Source organism: Onychomys torridus, chromosome 20 (genome assembly GCF_903995425.1).
Source record: "Onychomys torridus chromosome 20, mOncTor1.1, whole genome shotgun sequence".
NCBI classification, from domain to species: Eukaryota; Metazoa; Chordata; class Mammalia; order Rodentia; family Cricetidae; genus Onychomys; species Onychomys torridus.
Genome location: NC_050462.1, coordinates 9,929,884 through 9,956,768, shown reverse-complemented (window position 1 = coordinate 9,956,768; position 26,885 = coordinate 9,929,884). Strand labels below are relative to the sequence as shown.

Here is a 26,885-nt window from a genome sequence, read left to right as displayed (position 1 = left end):
TGAGTGGGACATAATTCTCCACGTATTGCCAGATACAAACCCATTTGGCCAGGTAGGCTTCTAGGGATAACTGTGAAGTATTATTCACTAATGCTTCTGATGTTACAAATGCATCCTGGGAAAAAATGTCAAGCTCCATAGTATGGCATTTGACCTCCGACCAGAATTAGAGGTAGTGAATAGAAATTTACCCTCAAAACATTCTTAAGCTGGGAAAGGGCTCCCCAAAATGTTTATCTAAGTCACCAGTTTCCAGCTTACTAGGCAATTTGGCATTGAGGACTTTTCTCATAAACATTTACAAATATTCTGCTCAGTGATGAAGTTAATCAGTAAACCATACAACCTCTGGCCCCTGTTACTTCTTACCTAGTCTCCTTTCCAGTTGCTGTGACTAGGCTGAGCATGGTGATGCAGTTTCAGGGCTTAGAAAATCCAATTCAGATTAGCCTTCACCACAGCCACAGGCTGTCAGGATTTCTCCCGGACGTGATGAGCTTGAAACCAGCGAAAGGTAGGATCCTACTCATAACTGTCCTTACTCAAGACTCTCCTAGTGCACTGAGGAAATCTGGGGGTCTCCTGTTAGAGTTTAAAGCCAGAGGTCTGCCAAAGGGAAGCCCAGACAACACGGGAAGCCTGAGGAGAGGAGGTTGTGGGAGGTTGATTTTTGTAGTTCTAAGCATGTGGGTATCATATTGGGATAGTAGTTCAAACTGGTGCAATCCTTTCTGGTCAGTCAAATGTTACCATTAATGTCAGTGGACACTTGAAGAAAAGGGTGCTATTTAACGCTGTGTTTTTATGATGCTGAGTTCCAGTCTTGTTGAATTCTGACACCTGTTCAGTGGCCGGGAACCACCATTAAAAACCAGAGTAGAATAAAGAAAACCTCAACGCACCTACCAAGAAGTAAAGATAAACTTGTTTTGTGGAATTTTGATTCAGTCGCATATGCGTGAATGTGTGCAAAGGTTGTGATGAGAATGCATTGCAGACTGTGGTGTGTGGTAAAAAGTAATAATCAGAAAAGAAGGGATATCATTTCAGCAACTAGCTTAGGAGCAGATTTCTACTAGCATTTTCTGGCAAATAAGATAAATGAAAATGAGATTTAGATTGAGGATATTTATTTTCTCTGAATTAAAATATACTTTTTAATGGAAGGCAATATAATATTAATATTACCTTAATATTTTTCTCAAAACATAAACTCACCTTTCAAAACGTCCACTAAAAAAAGTAAATAAATGCTAATCATTTCTCCAATGATGGGCATACTTTTGGTCATAGACTTGATGGCATCCAACTGTACTTAAGAGTGGTGTTTCAGAGTTGCTGATGCCATATGTAGAAACAGAAATTACTTACACAGCTTGGGAAGGAAAATTTCCACCCCCTTCTGTTTAACAAACATTTATTTAACATTTATAATGTGCCAGGTATTGAGTTGGGTGCCAGAAATGATAGAAATGGGAAAATAATCTATTATTTCCCTCAGAGACCCCCCAGGCCAACCCCAACAGGAATAAAACACAATGTACTGAATGTTTGCTTTATGTGGAGAATGCAATTTACATTTCTGGGCTCAGTTCTGCCTTACTACAGCCTCTGACATAAGAAGAGCACATTGCTCTGGCTTTATGGAGGCAGAAGCAGAAGCTAAATAACCCCAGTGTCTTCCCAAGTTCATAGATGGAGCAGTTTGCAGGTGGAATGAGTTCAGATCTGCCGCCTCATCAATGAGATCCAAACATCAAAGAGATAGAGTTTCTCACAACACCTCAAGTTTAGCGTGGAAGATAAGGCTGCGAATAAATACGAATGGTCATGCTTGCTCCTGATAAGTGCTGTATTAGAAGTGTGTACAGAGGTTAGGAGACATTAACTATGCCTGGGGAACTGGGCCAGGCCTCGCAGAGGAGGTTATCAGCTGACACCACCAGGAGAAATACCTGAATCCCAAGGCCTGGCTCCAGGAACGGCCAACAACCTCACAAACGAAGCCATGTCATTTGGCCGTGAAGCCACGGCTTAGGAAATAAGAAACATGTTAAGGCAAGTTTCCACTCTATCCAATTCCACAAATATCCCTTGAACGTTTGCTGTTCTAGCATTGTGTCCGAGGTTAATAAAAGGAACTGGCAAAATGGGATCTTTTGCAGCAGACACTGACACTAACTGAAACTGTGGGAAAGAATCACCATTAACATGGGAGCCTATTCTCTGTGCACAAACCCCCTAGAGATGTACTGTTGAGTATGACAGTCACTAGCCACATATGACTATTTAATTAAAATTTTCCATTACTAAGAATGATCTAAATTTAAAACCCTCTTATCATTACTAACTGCATCTCAACTGTTTGACAGTCTCCATGGTTAATAGCTGTCCTGTTGTCAGTACTGACCCCTCCTTTCATCTCAGAAAGTTCCTCTGGATGAGAGTCTATGGAAAGCCAAAGCCTCTACCCAGAAACTGGCTTTCTGTGGAGTTTATCCATATGTTCCTATTTAAGAACTGTTTCCTAAACTCTCATGGAGTTTCTTGTCCAGAGGATCCAACAGATAGAGTTCGAGGAGTTAAGATCTCATGGTCCATTAGATAGTAGACGTTGCTCTGGTCCAACCAATTAGGAAATGTCAGTGTGCTGGATCTTTATTTTCACACTGTCTGTGTATTTAGTGCTCTGCTCTGTGGCTATGCGGCAAACTGTGAAATGCTGGAAATGGACACGCTTTGAGAACAGAAACATTCATTTGTGTTATTGTAAACTGTTCTCCTACTTTACCATGTTTTGCTCTTTTAGTATCTTGAAAAAGTTTTATATTTGTGTCTATGTGTATGTGCACAAGTGTGTGCTCATGTGCCCGTGTGTGTGCATGAATGCTCATGGAGGTCAAGGGTCAACCTCAGGTTGGTCTTTAGATACTGTCTTTTGTTTGGTTTGGTTGTTCAGGGTTTTCTTGTGACAGGGTCTCTGATTGGCATGGTGCTTGTCAAGTGGGGTGCTGGCCAGGGAGCTTCGGGCACCTTTTTGACTCTGAATCTTTAGCTGGGATTACTAGCATTTCAGAATTAAGAAGATCCCTAGAGCTCACCCAGCTTTTTGATGTGGTTCTGAGGAATGTAGATGCTCATGAGTGTACGGCTGGCATTTGACTGCCTGGATCGTCTCCAAGCCCACTTGGTGTTTTCATTTAGATGTTTGGGGATAAATATGATGCTGATACCATTAACTGACCTGAGCTGGGACTCTGTTGTTCCTTGATTATGGGACTATTTGCTTTACTGAAATAATGCCCAGAGGCCTTGAGCTGTCATGTGAAGAGCAAAAGTTAACCATTTTCCTGGGATCTACAGAATCCAGATTCTGTTCATTGGTTCTTTGACCTTGAACTAGTTGCTCAACTTCACTAACCTGTGGGGAAAGGAAGCTAGGCTCAGGGTCAGGGAATACTTGAGAGAACGCGTTGGAAACTGAAGTCTAGGCAAGAGTTAAACTAGTACTTTGATGTTTCAGTTCTTTTTATGTTATCTACTTCTGAAATTTCAGTCATATTGGGTAAAGAAATGGACTGGGATTTTGCTTACATTTTATCTTTAATAATTTCGTACTTTATTCTTCTACACCGCACTCCAAGGACAAAGTGGCTTTACCCAAATCTGTCTGTCAGAAGCACCGTTGTTTCCCCCTAGCTGATGCAGACAAGTTGGGCCCAAAAGGAAGGAAACTGATGTTTGCACAGATACTGTATATTGTGTGCTTGCTCAGTCATTTCCTGGGTCAGTGTAGAATGTAGTCTCAATATTTAATATGTGAATATTCTGCTTTGCCATTGTAGAAAGTTTTGAATTCTAATATTCATAAAGAAGTCTTATGCTTATGAGATTTTAGATAGAAAGAACTAGAGGATGATATATCCTTTCTTTATAGATGAGCAAAGAGAGGCCCAGGCAGGGTAGTGAGTAATGGTTTGGAGGCACCATTTAATTAAATTCAGAACCATGACTCCTCCGATCTATCGTCCGAGGGGACCACCCACGCAAATCAGTCCTTACAGTGAAATTTGTAACCAAGTGAAGGTGAGTGTAATGAGTTCTGGAAGAAAATAGCTATGCTGAGGAAGCCGCCAGGTATAGGGAGCATGTGCGAAAATACCTGAGACCAGAAACAGCAAGATGTCCAAGAAATGGAAAAGCTGGAACATGGAAAAATGGCTGGAAGGGAAAGGATCATGCATGCAGCGCCTTGCAGGCCTGTTTGTATTTTCTGTGCAAGCAGAAGTTGCAAGCTCAAATACAGAGAGCAGAGGAAGAGAAAGTCGTAGCCTCCCATGCTTTTTGAAGTGTCTCCCAGTTGACATCATTCCAGAGAATCCAGGGATTCCGTACATGGGCTCTGAGGTCAGACTCCAAAGTCTAAACCCCAACTGCTTAAGGGGGTTAGGAGTAAGAAGTAACTCCAGCAAAGACATTCTGTCCAGAGATGAAAACAGCACTGAATTGTTGGCAGTGTGAAGAAGCAGCCCAGGAAATGCCTTTGTACACAATAGAAGTAATGGTAACTCATCCTACTGTTGAAAGAATAACAGAACTGGAAATGCTTAGTATTAGGAAGAATTCATAAAAATTTCTGCTACTAGGAATAATGACAATAACATCCACCATTTGAGTACCTTGAAAACATTTTAAAGGCCAAGTGCACAGGTCCAGAATCCTGTCCAATTCCAAATTCCCAAATCACTTGAAATCATTGGTTTTTTTTGTTTTTTTGTTTTGTTTTGTTTTGTTTTGTTTTGTTTTTCAAGACAGAGTTTCCCTGTGTAGCTTTGCACCTTTCCTGGAACTCACTTGGTAGCCCAGGCTGGCCTTGAACTCACAGAGATCCGCCTGGTTCTGCCTCCCAAGTGCTGGGATTACAGGCGTGCACCACCACTGCCCAGCAAGGTTTTTTGTTTGGTTTTGTTTTGTTTTTTTAACTATTGCTTTTAAGTTCAGTAAGAATTTCTTCTGGTGGCCATTCCAGGGCTGAAGAATGTGAAACTCCAGTCATTCTTTATTCTCCTTTGTGTGAATAGTCTTAGAATTTCCCTGAGGAAATCATTGCTGTGTTTGCTTCCTACACGTCACACCCTGAGTTCTACCCAGTGTCATGAACACCACTGCATTCTCTTCTGAAATCTAGAAGAGATGTTTTTCTCTTTCTTTGCAGTTCTGGGGATCAAGCACAGGCCCTTGCCCAATCAAAGAGTCCTAAATGTTATTTATTTGTTTATTCACTTTATTAATTATATACTTGTGCATGCATGCATGTGTGTGTGTATGTGTGTGTGTGTGTGTGTGTGTGTGTGTGTGTTTGTTTGTGTGTGTGCATGTGAGGGAGTGCACTCAACATGTGAGTAGGTGTAGGAGACCAGAAGTTGAAGTTATGTGTCTTCAGATGAAGACCATCATCTCTCTCTCCACCTTATTTTTTTGATTCTCTCATGGAACTGGAGTTGTGCCATTCAGAGAGACAGGCTGCTTCTTGAGCTTCTGGGACCCTTCCTTCACCTCCCTGGTGCTGGCATTATGGGTGTTTGTCACCAGAGCTTGATAGAGGGTGCTGAGGCTCTGTCCTCACGCCTGCACAGCAAACACTTTACCCACTGAACCCTCTCTCCAAAAAAGTTTTAAATTCTAAGACACATATGATTGTGTTTTCGATGAGGAGCTGCTAATCTGTCTATTTCAGTCAGCCATCAGTGGAACGCCTTATCTAGAAGTTTCCCTCTCCAGCTGGAGGTGTGAACACTGAGTATATATATGGTGTATTTGCTTTAAGTCCTACTGCTCAGAAGGAACGGAGCTGGACTTGGGCTCTAGGGCTCCTTGACCGTGCGGTACAGAATCAGATGTACAGCCACACTGTCTTATCTTTTACTTTTTTTTTGCATTTTGCATAATTTAAGCGTTTTGTTTTTAAAGAGCTTGTGTTTCCAAATATAGAAGCATTTTTCGTAGCCTGCTAATTTTTATTGCCTAGAGGTTTTGTATCTAAGCATCTTATTTAATAACAATGCTTTTAGGAAGAATTATTACTGCTATTTTAATGTCATCTCTAACTCGGGGCACTTCTTCCATGTCAGATTTAACAACAGGCTTGGCATGTGTTGTCTCATTGTTGCTATTGCATCATTATTCCCCATGAAGAGAAAACTATGGCTGCTAAGAAAATTCCCATCTGCACAGAGGTTAAGTAACAGAACACGGATTTGAATCCAGGTAGACCAATGCTGTAAGGTAGTGCGTTCTTTTCTTCAAAGCTACCTTCTATAGTATAATAATTACAATAGCATGCCTATAACAAAAAATCTCAAACAGTAAAAACGTTGTGTAGTTTCTTACCCCAGGAATAATGTAATATCACCTTTGACACACACTACCGTTCAGTTTGTTAAAGATCATGAAGAAAGTTGCCTCACCTTCAACACACACACACACATACACACACACACACACACACACACACACACACATACACACACACACAAATACATATACACAAACACTATTTTTTAATATTTATAAATATACACATTTTCTACAGTTCACCTTTTGAAAATAATAGCTGCATGTAGTAGAAACCCTCCCATAACATCACTATCATTATTATTGTACATTTGAATAGTATTTGTATATAAATACTGCAACTTTTTTTAACCATATCCTACTGAAGTTTGTTTCCAACTTCTTTCTTACAAGGTGCTGAAAATGAATGTCTTCATTTGCATAAAATTTTGTTGCATGTGGAATTAAATATATCTCTAAGATAAATTTTCCTGGCACTGAAAAAAAATTAATGCAAGATATTAGAGTCTTAAATGCCGGAAGATCCTAACAAATTACCCTCTAAGAGTGTTTGTTTTCCCAAGACTGTCTATCATTCAACCTAAAATCTTCATAATTTGAGGATGAAAATGAGTATTTTATAGATTTAATTTGAGCTTACTTGTTATTTATTTTTAAAAGGGAAACATTTTTGTGGATTTATGCAACAGTCTGTCTGACTTCTATCCTTTTCCATACGCTGTTGAATGTTCTCTTATTAGTTTTCAAAAGCTCATTACATATTAGCAACCTGACATTTGTCTGTTCTCTGTGTGGCACATTTTTCTCTGAGGTTGTCATTTAAACATTTTAATCTGTCTCTCTATATAAACACAATATATATATATTAGATATATTTACAGATAAATGCCTATTTTAAAAGTTAATTTTATAGGGCTGGGGAGATGGCCTGTTGGTTAAGAGCATTTACTGCCTTCCCAGAGGACATGGGTTCAATTACCAGCACTCACATCAGTGACACTCACCTGCTTGTAACTCCAGCTCCAGGGGAATCTGACACCCTCTGCCCTCCAAGCACCTGCATGAATGTAGTGCACATAAACTCACCTAGGCACACACATGTACATCAACAAAAATAAATAAATAATAAAAAATTTAAAGGAAATCTTATGTAGGTAAGTATTAGCTTTTACATAGTTTATGTTGAAATATATTTAGGACTGACATATTGCTCTAATTTCTAGAATGATGACATTAATTCCAGTTCTATTGGCCCTTCTGTTCAGGTGTGCTAACCGAACAAGAGGCAGGTCCTCTGGGGCAGAATCTGGATTTGGAGTCATATTCACCATACAGCAATGTCCAGTTTCCTCAAGTCCAACCACAGATTTCCTCATCATCCTATTATTCCAACCTGGGTTTCTACCCACAGCAGCCAGAAGAGTGGTACTCTCCTGGAATGTATGAACTCCGGCGAATGCCGGCTGAGACTGTGTACCAGGCAGAGACTGAGGTGTCAGAGATGCCTGTAACCAAGAAGCCCCGTATGGCCACATCATCAGTGGGAAGGATAAAAGGGGATGAGCTGTGTGTTGTCTGTGGAGACAGGGCCTCCGGGTACCATTACAATGCGCTCACCTGTGAGGGTTGCAAAGGTGAGTGCTTTCTATGTTCGTTTTAGTAAAAATTCTCTTGTGTTGGCTGCTACAGTTTTATATGCAAGTTTACAAATTGAGTATTCCAATGAAACAATAAGATGTGTTATACGTTTTTGTTGTCTGAATTGTCAGAAAGGCATGGCCTCTTTTGAGTTTGAGTTTTGAGTTTGGCTCTGTGTACCACAAAAGACGCCACTTCGCTGCCGCTTTTCTCGGAACCGCATCTTGGTTCATTCAGAGCTCCATTTAGCCTGAGCTGGGCATGTATCATGCATATTAAGTTTATCTTTGCTTTTTTTTTTCTCACTGCTCTTGATAATTAAGTCACATTTCTTGCTGTTAATGAGATCATGGGCACAAACAAACTCTGAGGGCAACTGGGTTAGATGTCAGGACAAGATGGCCATAGAGATGATCCAGAGAAGCTATTATTAGTTTTTAAAAGAATATTATCAAATAAAATGCAATAATAAATTTAATGTGGGGCCTGTGAGATGGCTCTGCAGCTAAAAGTGCTTGCTGGCAAGTCTACCGTCCTGATCCCCAGGAACCACATGGTGTGGGAGAGACTCCTGGACGTCATCATCTTACACAGGCCACAGCACGTGCATGCCGCCCTCACTTAAATAAAAAGGAAAAGCATATATAAGTAAAAATAAATTTAACATGGGTAAAAGAGTTAGTAAAATGTATGGCACACCGTGAAAGCTTGATGAGTCTCTGCTATTATTCCTGTTTTGCTGCAATTGTGTGGAGTGATGTAGATGTACAGCAGCATGTGGCCATTTCTGGAAATGCAAATTTGGGGTCCCACTCCAGTCCTATAGAATGAGAATTTCTGGAACCAGAACCTGAGAATCTGTGATTTCACACGTCCTTCATGCTAAAGTTGGAAAATTCCGGGCATAAGTTATATCTAAAAGGCACCCAAGAGGGTTGGTTCACCTGGCTGAGCACTGGGGGTGGGGGAGGGAAGACAGAGAACTTGGGGGTGGACACACTCTCTTTCTGTCTCAGATCACCACAAGGACAACTCCATACGTAAAAATGAGGACTGGAAATCTGACTGGACAAATGCCAGTCTAGGTCATGTTTCCTGCCATAAGAGAAAGAAAATGAAAAGAACATTCATAGTTTAAAAGTCTAGATCAAAGGAAAACCCCCATCGTAAACACTATATAAACTGTATGTTACGATATGGGCTGATTATCTCTGGGCCTTCACAGTAACTGTGGGAAATGGGCATTTTGTGTGCATCTGAAAGGGGAGAATACCATGAAATCCCTCCCATCAGCAGCTCAGGGAACCCTGAGGCAGAGAAGGCAGAGAGAGTGTAAGAGCCAGAGGGGATGGAGGACACCAGGAAAACAAGGCCTTCTGAATCAGCATGAGCAAAGCTCATATGAACTCACAGAGACCGAGGAAACACAGACAGGGCCTGACGGGTCAGCACCAGGTCCTTTGTGCACGTATTACAGCTTTCAGTGTGTGGGATTCCTGAGTGGGTCTCTGTCTCCTGTGTTCTGTCTCTTCTCTTGAACGCTTTTCCTTCTGTTTGTCCAATTCTGATGCATTAGTTTTTGTTTTATCACATTATATTATCATTTGATTATAATATTAAAACTTATCTAATCTTATTATAATATGTAATAATTATTGCAATATTTATTATATTTTATTATCTCTTAGAAGCCTGTTCTTTTCCAATGAGAGTCAGAAAGAGTGGCTCCAGATGGGAGGGGAGGGAAGGCGGGATTAGTGGGAATCAAGGGAGGGAACAGTAGTCAGGCTACATTACGTGAGGGGGAAAGGCTATTTTCAATAAAAGGGGGGGAAAGAACGGAAACGGAGGGATATATGTATTATATCAGAAAGAAGCTGTGGTTTTGAGAGGCCAGTGATGTGAACACGTGGAATGTATTTACCACATTTACATTGACCACAACAGGGCTCTTTAATTTTCATACTGAATGCTTATTTTGTTGATGAGCAAACTGAAACCCAAAATGTTAATAAACCAACCTAGGGCTTTCCAGCTAATGGCGGTGGGGGCAGTCAACTTTAAAATTATAGCTTATAAATCTAACTGCACACTTCGTAAGAATGACTTCCAGCCTGAGCGGCTTGTCCTTGCTCAGTAAATGGGCATCCTACTCCTGGGCTGTCTGCTCACAGTGAATACTGATGACCTCAGTGGCCAAAGGGGGAAAGTCAACTGCTTCATTTAGATAGTGAGGTTTCAGTATTGCCTCAGCCCACGGATCAAACATCAAAAGTCAGAAATCTGGAACAGTTCACCTCATGAGTAAACCCAAGTAAAAAGGTCCTAAGAGTTCTGGGGCATGGCAGAGTGACCGCAGGGAGGCTAGAGAGCCAAGGGAAATCCCCAGGAGCACTCACCTAAAAGGCCTTCAGGAGAGGAAAAGACTCCCCGGGATGGAGAAGTTAAGTCAGAGAGGCAGCAGGCCTCCAGGAAAGCACAGGACTGCAGTTAGCAAGGCACACAGGGTGGTCAGAGGAGCCTGGTCCCTTGAGGCTGTTAGGAAAGATTCAGATGTAGATACATTTTTAAGAGCAGAGGAAGGCAGGGTTTCCTTTGATTGATTTTGGTTTGATACTTTGCCCCCATCATGTCTGTAAATGACAAGATTGCAAGACGGAGCCAACAGGGCCCATCCCCAAAGGGCCAGACTACAAACACGTTAGGATCTTCACCTGTTCACGTCTGTTGGGATGGCTCCACTCTGCAGACACAGCACATACGTAGACGTGTAAAGAGTAGCCGTGGCCTTGTTCTACTGAACCTTGCTTATTACGGAAGCAGGAGTGTGAAAACCAAGGTATGTATATTCTGTAGCCTGCTAGCGCCCATTCTCAACCACAGATGAGGGCCAGTAACCAGAACCAACTGCAAACATAGCAAGAACGCTCAACACCCGACCATGTGGGCAAGAAATGGGGCCTCTTTTCTAATTGGATTTGGCTCAACATCAGGCCCTGAACTCCATTTCATTTGAATCAGGATCATCCCCTACTCCTGCCGAACAACTTCTGAGTTGTGGTCAGGTACCAGGTTTAGCAGAGTGCTGGGGAGTGACGGGGTGGCTTAGTGGTGGGGTTGATCCTCAGTACTCTTGAGCTAGTCTGTCGGGGTGATGTTCTGGCTACTCTCCAGTCACCAGTGAGAAGATGGGGTGCTGTGCGGCAGCATCCTGGGGTGCTGAGTGCATTCCTCCCCCATCTCTGGCCCTATCTGTGCATTTCTTTTTGGGGTGGGTCCCTGCTGTTGCTGCAAGGCTGTGTCGTAATACCCAACTGTACCAGGAAACCAGGAAACTGTTGATGTGCTCCATGCCAGGCTGGGCACAGGGTCCCAAAGCAGGATCCCAGATGACTCCGGGTTCTGTCAACTCTCAAGCCACTCTAGGGTTCAGTCTGAAAATGGGGACACAGGAGGAACAGAGAGAGTTCCAGCATCTCTTCGTTCCTTCTCTTTGACTCCACCATTAACACTGCTGGTCACAGGAGCATACTACCTTAGATGCCATATAGTGTTTGGGATTCGGGAGTTCAGACTTTGGTGTGTTGTTTGTTTTTACTCTTTTTGTCTTTTGGGGGGACCCACCACCCAGCTCCCAAATAAACATAGAGGGTTATTCTTAGTTATGAATGCCCAACCTTAGCTTGGCTTAGTAGTAACCAGCTTTTCTTAACTTCAATTATCCTGTCTACCTTTTGCCTCTGGCCTTTTCCTGTTCTCTTACTTCTGTAAATCTTACATTAACTCTGTGGCTTGCTGTGTAGCTGGGTGACTGGGTGTCTGGCCCTAAAGTCCTCCTCCTTCTCTCTTGTTCCTTGAGAGCACTCCTCCCAGATTTCTCCTTCTATTTATCCTCTCTGTCTGCCAGCCCCGCCTATCCTTTCTCCTGCCTTGCTATTAACCGTTCAGCTCTTTATTAGACCATCAGGTGTTTTAGATAGGCACAGTAACACAGCTTCACAGAGTTAAACAAATACAATATACATAAAAGTAATACAGCTTAAAATAATATTCCACTACATTGGTGACTGAAAAGTCAGTAACAGTCTGCCTTGCGGTCTTATGTGTTCTCATAAGAGAACATGCGAACCTGCTGTAGCTTAATGATCACGGAAGAGCAAAGGGCTTTGAGGAAGTGAGAGCCACACAGAAAAGGATCAACTACAGTCCAACAAAGACCTGTTCTGGGAAGGTCTGATAGCTCAGCCAACCCTGTCCCCACAACCTGCGACTCTCGGTGGCATATCTCCTCAGACACAAAGCTGATTTCACTCTATCACATTCTTCAAGAAGACTGTAGACTGTAGAGTCAGTCAATCAGTGTGCCTCAGATCTCGCCTCTTTATAAATAATCAAGTTACTCAAGACGGCAGCCAGAACTCAATGAAATGAAACAGAAACTACCATTTCTGGCAGAATGGAGCAAATACAGGAACAATCAAAAGAGCCAGAGCTGGTTCTGTGCTAACCTTGAGGAGTCTGCTCAGAGCTCTGCAGCAATCCTGGCCTGCTGGAGCTGTGGCTGCTCGGCCACAGAGCAGAAAATGGGGACTTGGGAATGCACCACCATAACTATTTGCCACAGAAATGTATAGCTTAGCTGCCATCTAGATCCCAGGGAGTTGCCTTTGCTGGAATGAATGGCTCCAGGGCCGTATCTTGTCTGTTGAATCCACACACATTGATGTCCTGTATCCTCTCTGTCAGTCAGCTCAGCTGCTGCCATTACAGAATCCCATGACACTGCTTGAGGGTAGAAAGGCCAGAGCATGGTGGCAGCCTTCCTCCTGTTCTGCACTGACTTCTAGAGGTATCCTTATGGCAGAGCTTTGCAAGGGAGTCTGGGGGAAGTTGTGTTTATCTTTCCTCCCTTACAGTAGTCCAGAAGGAGGATGCCATGGATATAAAGCTAGCCAAGTCTCATTCTACCTAGCACTTTATTTTCTATATGCCCCAGCTCTCTGGAAGTGAAGATATTGTCTATAGAGTCTCCTTGAGAGTTAAGAAGATTACTGTTTATAAAGCTCCTGCTTTCTCTCTCATTTTGTGGGGCTGCCTTACAGGCTACAGGGCCTATGAGACTTGAAACACAACTCCCCAAAAGAGAAAAATTGGAGACTTAGAAACAAACTGGAGAGCACAGTGAAATTTCCTGCTGTTGTAGCTTCTGTCTGTAGTTCCATAAGAAATATTTTAATTTATCTGAATGTCTTATTTTTCATAGATACAGCATCAATGAGAGAAATTGCAGTTTCTGGTGTTTTTTAAAGTAACCACTGAAGACACAAGTGTAGACAGATAGTGACTGGCATTTGCTTGGCCCTAGATTAAATCTAGACCTTTCTTCCTCTGGGAGCCATCAGTGTCGTTTATGAAATAGTCACGTCTGGATGACTTTTGATTCAGATCTCAAATGTTGGCCATCAAAAGCCCATCTGCATCTGACTGGGAACTTGGAACAGTTGTGTTCCCGGTATATCAGTGCCTGTCCCATCAGCCTCAGTGTTACAGTCTACACATGCCACACAGAGGACGGTAGTGCTCTTGAAGGGCACTGTTTGGGTTAATGCGTGGTTGAGGACCGAACCCAGGGCATTGCCCTTGCTAGGCAAGCACTCTACTACTGAGCTAAATCCCCAGTCCTGGAATATATTTTAATATAAGATCATGAACCAGCATTATGCTTAGTTCTGAAGTTATAGGAAATCTTCCAAAAATATTGAGAGGCTTATCACATGAAGTGGACTCAGGCTCTTTCCAATGCGGGACTTTTTATGGACCTTTCTGACTGGCAAGTAGCCCTGATACTCATGTATTGAGACTCTAGCTGGAATCAAGCACCATCTGGTTTGTGAAATTTAGGAATGACTCTAATAAGGTGGAATTGTCATAGAGCATGATGTAGTGTGTGTTTCCAAGGATTTCACGGCACTGGGAGCCTTTGATAGGTGGATCGTGACGTAACAGGTAGGTCAGGACTTCTTTTTCTAGCTGTCCTAAGTTAATTCATGTCTCTGGAATTCAGCCTCCTCACTTACAAAGTGAAGATAATGCTGATGAGCAGAAAGGTGAGATGATAGAGGAGATAATGGTGGCAGTGATGATAGACAGATGGGGAGGTAGATAATATGCATCAGGTGATTACCATATGGAGGCACTTGCTATTGCTAACTCATTTGACCTTTGGTGTGGGAGCCCACAGAGGTTTCCTAGTGAGAATCTGAGCTTGCTTTACCCAGCAGGCTGCATAAGGGGATGGACTGACCACATGCATGATTACCAGGTGTTTGGAAGGGTCTGCACTTGGATGTGTGGTATGCTTTGATCTAGCAAGGGGAGGACTTTTGCCCTGCCCCTTGGCATTCCTGTAAAAAGCCCTTTGGAAGAGACAAAAGGGGCTGGTGGAATTTTATCCAAGTCCTTCCAAAGCTATCCTGTGTTTTGGACTGTCCTATCTCTGCTATCTTTCTATCTACTAATTCCTTATGCCTCTCTCTTCTACATAAGAACCCAGTAAAAGGTAGGGGCGGGTCCCCCACACTTTGGCACAATTCCTTAGCTAGGTATTTACAGATTGCCATGATGTAGCTCTGATATTCATACAGTAAGTACTTCTCAACCTTCCTAATGCTACAACCCTTTGATACAGTTCCTCATGTTGAGGTGACCCCCAACCATAAAATTATTTTGTTGCTACTTCATAACTATAATTTTGCTACTGTTATAAATCATAATGTAAATATCTGATATGCAGGATCTTATATGTGACCCCCAAAGGGGTCAAGACCCACAGGTTGATAACTACTGATGTGGTTGAGACCTATCAGTGATAACCACTGATATGTACTGAGACTATAGTTGTATGGGAGGCAATTAACATGCACCCTGCCAATGGTAAATACTTAGTACATGCTTGTTGCTATTCCCATTACTTTTGCATTGCTGTACTGAAAAACGCAGGCACCGCCTTTAAGCTATCTGGCTCTCTATCTGGCATGCCTAAAGCTTTCTTAGGCATTTAGCTGTTGTTACATTTTCTTAATGAATTTTTCTTATTTTATTATTGTTTCTACTTTGTTCATCTACATGCCCTAACTGGCATAACACCCTGCCTTCAAAACTATCTTTTTGGTGGCTAATTAAGTAATTAATTAAATTCTTTATTCATAAAATATCTTTAAGTATTACCTTATATGCCATTCATTCTTCTAACCTATAGGAAATGCAGTGTTGAGCAAAACAGAAAAAAAAAAAAAAAATCCTGTTCTTACAGTTACCATTGTCAAGCAGTAGTGAGAAAACAATGTATCTGACTGGTATACAATAGAAACAACAACGTATCTGACTGGTATACAATAGAAACAGCAACAATGTATCGAACTGACTACAATAGAAACAACAATGTATCTAACTGACTACAATAGAAACAACAATGTATCTGACTGGTATACAATAGAAACAGCAACAATGTATCTAACTGACTACAATAGAAACAACAATGTATCTGACTGGTGTACAATAGAAACAGCAACAATGTATCTAACTGACTACAATAGAAACAACAATGTATCTAACTGACTACAATAGAAACAACAAAAAAAGCAAACAACAGAGATTCAAAACTATCACCTATCAACCAATAGTATCGGAAAAACCGAACAGAAATCTAAATGGTAAAAGGATGATTTTAAGTGGACAAAATGGATATTTCAAATGAACATATAGGCAGTTCATCTTTAAACATGGAAAATGCCTAAGTATATAAACGATACGTCAAAAGTGATTAAGAGAAACTTCCGAAAGCACAAACTGTTAAATGGGAACAGTTACTGTTACATATACAAGAATAAACCAACAAGCATGTAAACAACGATTCAGACTTTGTAGGCTACTGCTACAAGCAGCCCCAGATGCCACCTGTGGTGGAAATTTGCTTATGGGAGCCCAGACGCCTGAGAGGTGCTGAGATCAGGCCGAAGCTCCCAAGAGTTTGTCTACATGAGTGTCTAAATGACTCTTAAGGACACGCACAGCCATGGTCTATCACAGCATGGTCCCTGCCCTCTGTTCTCAGCAGGCACCCAGTAGGGACAAGGGTGTCAGCAGAATTATACCTTCTGTCCTTTTAGACTCTGTCATCGCTTAGTAAACATGCCCCTGAAAGGGAGTCCATGCGGTTCTGAAGCCAAATGAAGTTAAGGGAGAATTGTCAGGAAATGGCCTCTGCCCCCGCCCACTTCTACTCCAAGCCGCTCTTCAGTGGCTGTCACCCATGACATCACACTTTCTAGTTTTAGGTCTTTGGTTTCGTTTCATTTTGTTTTTTATTTGGATAGTTGCATCATCTTCCCTCCATTCAACATGGAAAAAAAGACAGAGGAGGACTGTCCTTGGGGAACATTGCAGCCCAGCTTCTGCAGTGTGAAGGAGGAGGTGGAGGGCCTGGGAGTCTGGGGGTGGCCCGCTTCTCTTCTGGTCTCCCAGGAGGCTCTGACAGCCTTTCAACATTTTCCACCTGTTGATTATCTGAGAGGCAGTGCTTTCTATACATGTATTTGTTTTGGTTGTGGTACTGGGAAAATGCACATGCTAGAAAAATGCTCTACCCCTGTGCTACATCCACATCTGAGAAGCAATGTTTGGGGGATGTGGAAGTGCTAGCCATCACTTACACCTAACCTGGCTGGCAAGTCTTCAGGGCAGTTTGCACATATCCATCCTCCATGGCATTCCATCCTCTTGGGCCCAACAAAGCTGCATGTATAGCGACATGCAGTTCTTGTGCAGTCTCTGAAGTCTAGAGAGTTCTACTCATTACTGCCAGTGATATTCATGACTGCCTCTTTTCTAGGCAAATTCATCTTGGTCTAGTTACTGTTGCCAGTAGTCCTAATGAGCCAACAGCTGCCAATAATGGGCTTTATCCTTAGAAGAGAAGGCTGAGGGGCCTTGTGGCATGTGCTACTTCCTGCTGGATTAGAGTCAAGGTGTTCTGAAGTAAGCTCAAATTTTGGAAAAATGATGAAAGGTTTGGTTCAAATCATATCAAGAGAAATTCATTTCAGAATCTACTCAGTGAAGTCATCATTATATAACAGAGCTGAAACCACAAGGCCAGACAAAAACAAATAAAATTAAAAAAAGAAACAATTCTAACAGACTAAATTAAAAAAATTAAAATAAGAGAAAGAAAACTGAGGGGTTGGGGAGATGGCTCAGCGTGTGAGACCACTTGCTCTGTAAGGAGGAAGACCTGAGGTGAATCCCAGATATCTAGACTAAAAACCAGGCATGGCTGTGTGCTCCTATAACCCCAGCTTCAAAGAAGACAGGTGGATCCCAAGAGTCAGCTAGACAGCCAGCCCAGATGAAATGACCTTCCAGTGACATGCCTTGTCTCAAGGCAATCAGACAGTGAGTGATAGAGGGCACGCCCTGAAAAGCCTGCTCTGACCTTTGCGTGAGTGTCAACAGGCATGCGCACCTCCCCACGTACCCTATACAAGCAAAGGAAAAAGAGATGGAGACCTATAGAAGTGTTCTTGTGTATTTTTTGATATTGAAGTATTGCTGGCCTCTAAAAAACTGGAAAACATTCCTCTGTCTTCTGGAAAAGAGAATAGACAGATGGTATTTTATCTTCAGATGGCTGATAGAATTAATTAGTGAAACCATCTGGACCTGGAAGTTTCTGTTTTGGGAGGTTGTTTATTAATTAAGTTTCTTTTATAGGATAGGCCTGTTTTGTCAATCAGTTCCCCACAGGTAAGTGATGATAGATATTCTTCAAGGAATTCCATCGAAGTTATCAAATTTGTGAGCTTAGAGTTCTTTATAGAGTTCGTTATTCCCTTGTTTTCCTTGTAATGGATCTGTACTGACAGGGCCCATTTCACTTGTGATATTCATAATCAGTATCATTTTATTGATTAGTCTCTCTAAGGATTTATTAATTTTATTGAGAGGACTCATCTTTTAGTCTCATTGATTTTTTTTATATTGTTTTCCTATTTGAAGTTACATTGATTTGTGCTCTAATTTTTTTTTAATTAGTTTTAATTTGTGTACAATGGTGTTTTGCCTGCAGGTCTGTATGAGGGCATCAGATGCCCTGGAACAGGAGTACAGACAGTTGTGGGCTGCCCCGTGGTTGCTGGGAATTGAACCTGGGTCCTCTGGAAGAGCAGCCGGTGCTGTTAGCCACTGAGCCATCTTGCCAGCTCCTCTGCTCTGACTTTTTAAAACTATTTTCTTTCTTTTGCCTTCTTTGTGATTAATTTTCTCTTCTTTCTTAGCTCCCTGAAAGCAAAGCTTAGGTCACCGAGTTTTAGAGCTCAATGTAGACAATGCATTTTAACTCTGTCCGTTCCTCCCCTCCCCCACCCGCGCACGCATGCGCGCCCCTGAAAGCATTGCTTGTGCTGCACACCTCCAGTCTTGATAGGTTGTATTTTCACCGATTCATTTTCAGTGAGCTCTTCAGGCAGGCACCTCTTCACAGATCTACCTCATGTGTACTTTCTCAGAGGCTTTGAGCTGCAATTGCAATGCCCACTCAAGCTCGCCTTCTCTCTGGGGACTCTTCGTGGGTGCTGGGCCATCACTTACAGGACCTGTGAGATTCATTCCATTCCAAAGCTTGGGGCAAGTTCTCCAAACTCTTCCCAGCTAGGCTACTTCTGCTTCTCCCTACTCTAGACGAATTCACTCATCTTTTATAGATTTGATAATCTGGAATTACCCTTTCAATGAGAGCGAGACTTGAAGTAAACACAAAATGATGACTGTCCTCTTGGGATGAAAAGAAAATGAAAAGTCAGTAGGAGCCAGAACTAAGCAGACACACATGACTCAACATTTTGGTTCATTTTAACATTATTAAAGAGACCACTAGGTACTCACCATGGATCCAGCTTTGGGAAGGGAACAGAACTCTGTTATGGGCTGGGTTTTTCCATGCTGTGTGAGATGTGGGGAAATTAACGTCTTGAGGAAATGTTTTGGAATACAGATTCCTTATTCTATTTGAAGGCCTGTGAAGGCAGTGGTTGATAGCAGAGTCTGAACTGAGCCTACCAGGATTCAAATCCAGGCTCTACAATTCATTACCTGTTGTACTTTAAGCAAGTTAGCCTCAAGGTCCTTTCCCATGGGACAGAAATAATTAGCACTACCTCATTGGATTAAGGATTAAATGAATACCACATGTGTTTTTGGAACAAAATAAGAGTATGTAAAGCGATCTCATAGTAGGCCATGTTCTATATAAAGAATTCTGAGTTCTATGCTTTTTGCTGTCTTAAAGATCCTTAAACATGTAAAACATCAAATGATAGTTCATACTGCCAAGGTCAACCACCAATGTCCAATGTGATATACATGCATGTATGGGACTAGCACATGGCTGCTGGATCCTATCTATATAAAGGACAAAAATGGTGGGTAATACTCATTAGAATTACAAGATCCATGAAAATACCATCTCCAAACTGCTCTGCAAGCCAGGGGTTCCCTACCCCAAGTTGGCCATGAAAGCACTCCCCACAGCTCTTCTATTGTCGGAAGGCTCTGTTCCTCTGTGAATTTCCTTTCCATTCATTTTCAAATGACTTTTCTGATATGAGCATTGTTGATATGCACAAGAAAGAGCAAGATAGAGGCATAGTGTGTGTATGGATAAATTTGCATAAGTATAAATAGAGTTTATGTGCCCACATTTAAATGATGTAGTGATAATATTGTGTTGCTTTCCCAGAGTGAAAGCTAATTAATTCGGCTATTGAGATGATAATGATTTCCTTTTCAGATAATACCAGAGGTAAAGAGAAAGAAGAAAACTGCAGACTTGTTCTATTCACCCTTCCTTTGATTCATCTTGGAATAAGGAGTTTCATTCTCTTAACTATTGAGCTGTCTATCAGTATCTATTACAGTTCTAAAGGAAATCATTCCTAGGCGGACTCAAGGGAAGACTGACTCATGCAGGCAAGCTAAGGTGTTCATTGAGCTCGTGGTTTGGCACAGGGAGAAAGAGTTCTTTTTGCTTTACTCACTAAAAATGCACACTTTGGTATTTGCACTCTCAATATCAATGCTAATCTGAAGCATGAAGTGTTCTTTTTTGAGATTTGATTTGGTTGGATTTAACATTTAGGAAAGTGGTAAGATCTTGCCTCCTGAAATGCAGACAGCTGACAGATGAGCCCAAGGCGAAGCCTGCCTTTTCATGCAGCCTGTTTTCACGTTTAGTGAGCTACCCAAGGCTAGTGTGTTCTCTCCTTTTCTCTTTTTAAATCTCTCTCCCGGTCTAGCCTAGGCAGCATCTCTAACCTCTCAGCTATGGTATGGTAACGGTCTCCAGTCTCTAGTTCCATCCTTCTTCCTCTTGTTCTTTCTTCAGGGATTTTCTCCACAAGTAGCTTAGGCCATACCTTCTACTGCCAAATTCTTCAAGAACCCCTTTTTTCCTACGTAGCAAAGATCCCTTTGTGTGGCTTTCAAGAACATTTAATATTTCTTTTCTCTCATCAACCCTTTAACTACCCCTCACTAATAGTCCCAGACTCTGCACAGCTACCTGGATAGATTATCTACTTTCCCCCAGAGCTTCTGTAACGCTCTGCCTTGCTCCTTCTCAGAAGGTCTCTCCTCTCTCATGGTACAGCTTCACAAATTATTCTGTGACCCCTCATTCAAAGCTTTCCTAAAGCCTTTTCTGATTCCCCTACTTAGAGTTACAGTCACCTCAGCTCAACATCTGGTTCTTTCCAATTTGTAGGCATTGGGAAATCCTTATATTATAGTTAATGTATTGTAATTTTTAAATTATTGTATTTATTTATTTATTTTTGGTCTTTCAAGACAGGGTTTCTCTGTGTAGCTTTGTGCCTGTCCTGGATCTCACTCTGTAGACCAGGCTGGCCTCAAACTCACAGATCCACCTGCCTCTGCCTCCCGAGTGCTGGGGTTAAAGGTGTGCGCCACCACTGCCCGGCTATTGTAATAATTTTTGAATGATAGCTGGATAAGTTTTCATAATACATGTGCAGCTTTCCATATCTACACTATAATTGCTCCCCCCTCTCTAAAATGTGACACAACCTTTATAAGGACTTAGGATGACCCAAAATTTTCTTTCTGTTCCCATGATAAAACACTGACCAAAACGTATTAGATAAGAAAGGTTTATTTCATCTTATGCTTCTAGGCCCCAGTCCATCACTGAGTGAAGTCAAGGGAGGACCTCAAGACAGGCCTGTTGGCTGTTTCCTGCAGCATTACCTTCAGCAGGGAACTCATTCCCAGCCAGAGAAGTACAACAGAAACAAGATGGAGGGACACTGTTTGCTGACTCACTCCCTGGCTTGCTCAGGCCCACGTTTGGCCTGATACAGCCCAAGACCAGATATCTGTTCAGGGAATGGTACCACCCACAGTGGACTGGGCCCCCTACATCAGTTCACTCTTAAGAGTCCTTCATAGCAATACCCACAGACCAACCTAATAAAGACAATCACTCAGCTGAGACTTTTGAAAATTCTGTTGATTCTAGATGGGGTCAAATTGACAGCTAACACTAACTTGGACAGGAGCAAACCACCAAATCCCTAAATACAGCTATGAACTAGAACTGGAACAGCTTTGCTCTCATCAAGGAAGTGTGAATGAAAGCATTCCAGTGGTGGGAAGGGCAATTCATGACCCAACCCCAAGAGGAGGGTTAACTTTGAACTTGCCACATACTCCCAGCTTATAACACAGTAGTGCTCCTCAACCACCATGGCTGAATTCTAAGATACCCAGTGGAGGCTTTGTGTGAACCATATGCATGACTATACAGGTATGAATTAGGCAAGGAAGATATTATCAGTGATTGTCATCGACAAAACAGAACGATATGCAGTAGTAATAGTTGTACAAGTGAGATCTCTAAGCGCCACTGGGTGGGTCATCTGTACAACATGGATTTGCTGGCTAAAGAGATGATTCATATCCTGGGTGAGACTGTGCGAGATTTCATCACACTGCTCAGAAAGATGGACAATTGCAAAATTTATGAGGGGCTTATTTCTGGAAGTTTCCCTTAGTATCTTTGAACTATGGTTTACCACATGTCATGAAAACCTCAGAAACTGAAACTGGGTGAGTGTGTAAGCTGCTGTACCAAGCAAGAACGAGCTTCTCTGTTACTTCTCTTTCTTCCCAAATACATGTCCCTGCTCATCACCACACCGAATCTAGAATTATTGGAATCTACGGGTGACCAGTTGGAAGAGAATTAGTAGATGTGGGACACGAGGGCAGAAGGAGGTCGCCCCCCCCTTCCTGGCTTTAGGCATCTTACCTGAAGTGGCTGCAGCTGTCCTCTATCTTCTCTGGGGAGATATCGCCTTTTAAATCAGGCTTGGCATTTTTATTGTTAGGCAAGGCTGTCATAATAAGTGCTGAAAACTAAAGCCTTGAGTACAACTTTCTCCCTAAAATGCCTGGTAATCAACAACACACTTTCTGGCTTTTTGCTTACTGCTCACTTTCTAAGTCTTAAGGAAGGATTTTTTATTTCATGTTGTGTGTTGTATGAGTGTTTTGTCCGCATGTGTATATGTGTACCACCTCCATGTCTGGTGTTCACGGAAGTCAAGAGAAGGTGTCACATTCCTGGAACTGGAGTTATAGATGGTTGTAAACCACCATGTGAGCTTGGAGAGCCCAACCCCGGTCCTCTACAAGAACATCTAGTGCTCTTGACCACAGAGCCCAATCTCTAGCCCCCTCACATGCTCTATTAACCATTCCCTGCCCTTGTTATGCCTCAGCATGCTTCCAGTCAGCATCCACACAACCCTTTGTCTTCTCTTGTTTAGTTATTTGCATGCATTTGCTTTTGGTCAACCTTTAAACTCTGGGAGGGCAGGGATGGATTGCTCGCCTTTATAGTGGCAGCACCTAGTACTTACTGGCATGTAATTGTCCCCCAATAAAGATAAATGGAAGTAATATATTTTTAAAACAAACTGATTTTTTTTTCCTAAGAAAGGCCCTAATTCCCACTTGCCATGATTTTAGAGAGATGAATTTAAAACAGCTCCCCTTTCAACAACAGCACAAGGCAAAGTATCCGTTGCTGCAGGTCCATTGCTTCAGGTTCATCTGAGTGATCCCCAGGAGTTAGCGAAAAAACAAACACACTGACGTATCTGAAGCCAGATGTATTTCTTGCGAGCGTGTTCGGGATCTTCTCACACTTTCCAGTGTTTCTCCTGCAGGTTTCTTCAGGAGGAGCATCACCAAAAATGCCGTGTACACGTGTAAAAATGGCGGTAACTGTGTGATGGACATGTACATGCGACGCAAGTGTCAGGAGTGCCGACTCAGGAAGTGCAAAGAGATGGGGATGTTGGCTGAATGTATGTATACAGGTATCCGCTCCAAGCTGTTAAACTCCACTAAAACCTCTTAAGGAGGCAGGTGCCAGGTAACTCAGCCGCCCCAGTTCTTGGGAAGGGCAATGGCCCACTGAATTGTTTAAATGGCCACATAAAGAGCATCTTATTTCTCTGAAAGAAACGCCTGGGCTTTGGTTTGGGTTTTGTTTTCCTTTGTTGTGAGGAATTTATACAAGGAGTGATATTTCATCAACATATTGCTAAAATGACTTCATTTGGTGAGCTTATAGAACGGCATTCTGAAAGGTTCCTCTAAATTTGATTTTAATGTACCTCTTATTTATTGCTTAATTACCATAAAAATTCATAGTCTTGGGACAATAACTGCCACTGAGTGATCTAAATAGTGTTTTAAACTCAGTCATTTTATTAAGAATTCGCCTCCTCTTAGTGTGGCTGTGAGCCAATTTGTATAGGTTTACACAGGAAATTAACTACCCCGAGTTTTAATATAATTTTGTCCTTCAATCTGATAAAGGGACACTGTATTAAACACTGGCTTTATGAGGAATCACCATCTTCATCAGAAATTGGAATGCATGTTAGAATAACATCATTAATTTTTCATCCTACAGCCTACTCAGATTTAGAGATATGCCTTGTTCCCCCTCAAAACAAACAGGCAAACAAATGTCACCAAGGGGATGACAACACTCAGGAAGGAATGCCCCATGAAATTAAAGTCCCGGGAAGGTGACTCCGGTCCTATTGTTTCCAAACTGTATGGGTCACTGGGATGCACCTTGAGAAACAATGTGTGCAGGAGGGAGAAAAATCGGCCAGTGTAAATAAATAATCCAGCCCTGGATGGATGAAAGTTTTATACCGGCTGATCACAATCACATTTTAGCATCCATGAAATAGGAGCCTGAAGGGGGGGCGGGGGCTGCAATCCAATCTGGCAATGGAAAGATGTTAACGCAAGGTGGTTCATGTTGCTCATTACTTAAATATGAACTTGTTCCATCGGAGCTCATTTGGTAAGGGACCCTCCTCAGAAAAGTCCGTAGTTTTATTTAGAAGCATAAAAAATCTCCCTGTCAGAGGTGTAGCTGTTTGATGTGTTTCTGCACAGTGAACTCCCTGGACCTGGGTTTCATTGTCGTTGGGAGAACAAAGGAATCCAATAAATATGGAAGGTTTTTAGGCATTGCTTGTTAACGCTCCAAGTGTAATCAATGATGACATTATGTGGTCACTAAAAGGAAATTCAGATAATTTGTGTCAGTGTTTCTACCCCTATTTAAAAATGCCCAGGAGAATTATTAAGAGAGACCATTTCCTCTGGTTCCTGCTTTCAGAAGTTCCATGACTGTTTCCCACGGTGTTTAAGTGGCTGGTAGAGGTGCTGCGGGGCAAAGGTCGGGGGCTGGTGACAGAGCACCAAGCTTCCCTCAGGACGTGGGAGAAGCTGGGGTGCCACAGTCCCATCTGAGGACACACCACTAGTGACCCACAGATCTTCTGTGAAGCCCCTCGTAGAGGTTCAAGTGCCTCCCAGTAGCACAGCACTGGGGCTTCGTCTCTAATGCAGCCACCAAGCGACCACATTCCTTAATATGGTAACCTTTATATTTTTAAATAACTCATGTGGGTTAATAGGATTTCAATTTTTTCCTGAAAGAGGTTCATTCACATTTGTTGTATTCAATAAGTTTAATGTGAAACTGAATGTACTCTCTATTGAACAGTATTAATATAGATGAAAATAACAGTAATTGTATGTTCTGAAGCCAGCATCTCTGACCTGCTAGACCAGCAACAGGGAGCAGGTCACTTACCATGCCATTGACCGAACATCTTGTGCTTTGTATAATCCTTTAGTATCACAAATTATTTATATAAAACCCAGCTTTTTTAAAAAAAAATACAAAGCATTTCAGCAAAATTCTGCAGCAGGTTATTTGTATTTTACAAATGAAGACAAAGACTCGCAGATGTCAAAAATTGGCCTTTTATTTTTACCTAAAAATAAATTTTTATTTATGTGTATGTGTTTGTGTAGCTGCATCCATGTATGTAGGGTACCCAAGGAGGCCAGGAGAGGGCATGGGATCCCCTGGAGCTGGAATCACACACAGGTGGATGTGAGGCACCGTACACACACTTGATGTGGGCACGGGGAACCCAACCCTCTGGTCCTCTGGGAGAGTAGCAAGTACGCTTAACCATGAAGCCATCACCCTACCTGGTCTTCTCCTTCTAAAGACCAAATGAGCTAGAATTAATTCTGACTGTCACCTGAGCTGACCATATAATGGCCGCTTCACACCACACACCCAATAGGATTTTCTATGCTTTTCTTTTTCCAGGTTTGTTAACTGAAATTCAATGTAAATCTAAACGGCTAAGAAAAAATGTGAAGCAGCATGCAGATAAGACAATGAATGAGGACAGTGAAGGCCGGGACTTGCGACAAGTGACCTCCACGACCAAGTCATGCAGGGTAACAGAGAGTGATGGCGTTGCCAAGGTCAGCGGGAATTGTGTTTCCAGGAACCTGCCTATCTAGCCCGGAGGCTGAGGCCTTAGCCACAGCCAAGTTTCCATTTCAGTTGTGTACTGAAATGGAGTCATTTTTCTTCTCTTTTGAAGCAAGAGGGAAAGGTGTGAAATTTTAAATAGTAGCTGTGTATAAGGTAAAAAATGAAGGTTCTTCTCTCTGGGCTACTACTACCTAATGGCTGCCAGTGGGAATGATTTAGTCTTCAGGATGGAGTTTTCCACTTGAGGTTTTTTTTGAGACAGGATCTCACTGTGGACATGGCTGTCTTGGAACACATTATTTAAACCAGGCTGGCCTCAAGCTGACAGAGATCCACCTGCCTCTGCCTCCCAAGTGCTGGGATTTGCTTCCAGAATTCTGGGATTAAAAGCTTGCGCCCCACACCCAACTCCACACCCTGGGATTAAAAGCTTGTGCCCCACCCCCCACTCCCCACCCTCATCCTTTCCCTTGAGAGAAGGAAAGCTCCAACTTAGGCAGTCTGGACCCAGCAGAGGCTGTGGATCGCTCCTCATCAGTGGGTAAAACGGAATACCACATATATGGGGCCCAAAAGAGAAAACCCTTTTAATTGAACAACAACAACAACAACAACAACAATCTCTTAAGAAATCCATTGACTCACTAAGGACAAAGTGAGGAACAACTGGGCTGGTTAGACACACACAATGATAAGTCACAGAACGTCTGGAAGGAGTCTTATGTCCTGGTAGCTGAAATACCAATAAGCCATGATATCCAAGCTACACTTTTGCCTGTATTCGCTCGGCAAGGATAACTTCATCCACTGTTAGGTTTTTAAACATATTGCTTGGATTGACTTCTCGAGAGCTAACCTTATAAAAAAGGATCACTCTGCCAGAGTGCCTCATCAGTAACGCTTTGGTGTAAGAAAGCAAAAA

At 42.2% G+C, this 26,885-nt stretch overlaps 1 protein-coding gene across 2 annotated transcripts in view; it reads left to right on the top strand.

The window, feature by feature from the left end:
* Positions 1-369: 369 nt before the first annotated feature.
* Positions 370-26,885, top strand: part of Nr1h4 (nuclear receptor subfamily 1 group H member 4) — a 48,697-nt gene continuing 22,181 nt past the window's right edge. The window contains exons 1-4 of one of the 2 annotated variants that reach the window (XM_036170058.1): positions 370-514; positions 7,620-7,988; positions 23,298-23,438; positions 25,790-25,923. In XM_036170058.1, coding sequence (XP_036025951.1) covers positions 406-514; positions 7,620-7,988; positions 23,298-23,438; positions 25,790-25,923 — 753 coding nt within the window. In that variant the 5' untranslated portion in view covers positions 370-405. Of the gene's footprint in view, positions 515-7,619; positions 7,989-23,297; positions 23,451-25,789; positions 25,924-26,885 lie in introns of both variants that reach the window. The other variant, XM_036170057.1, reaches the window with a different exon arrangement.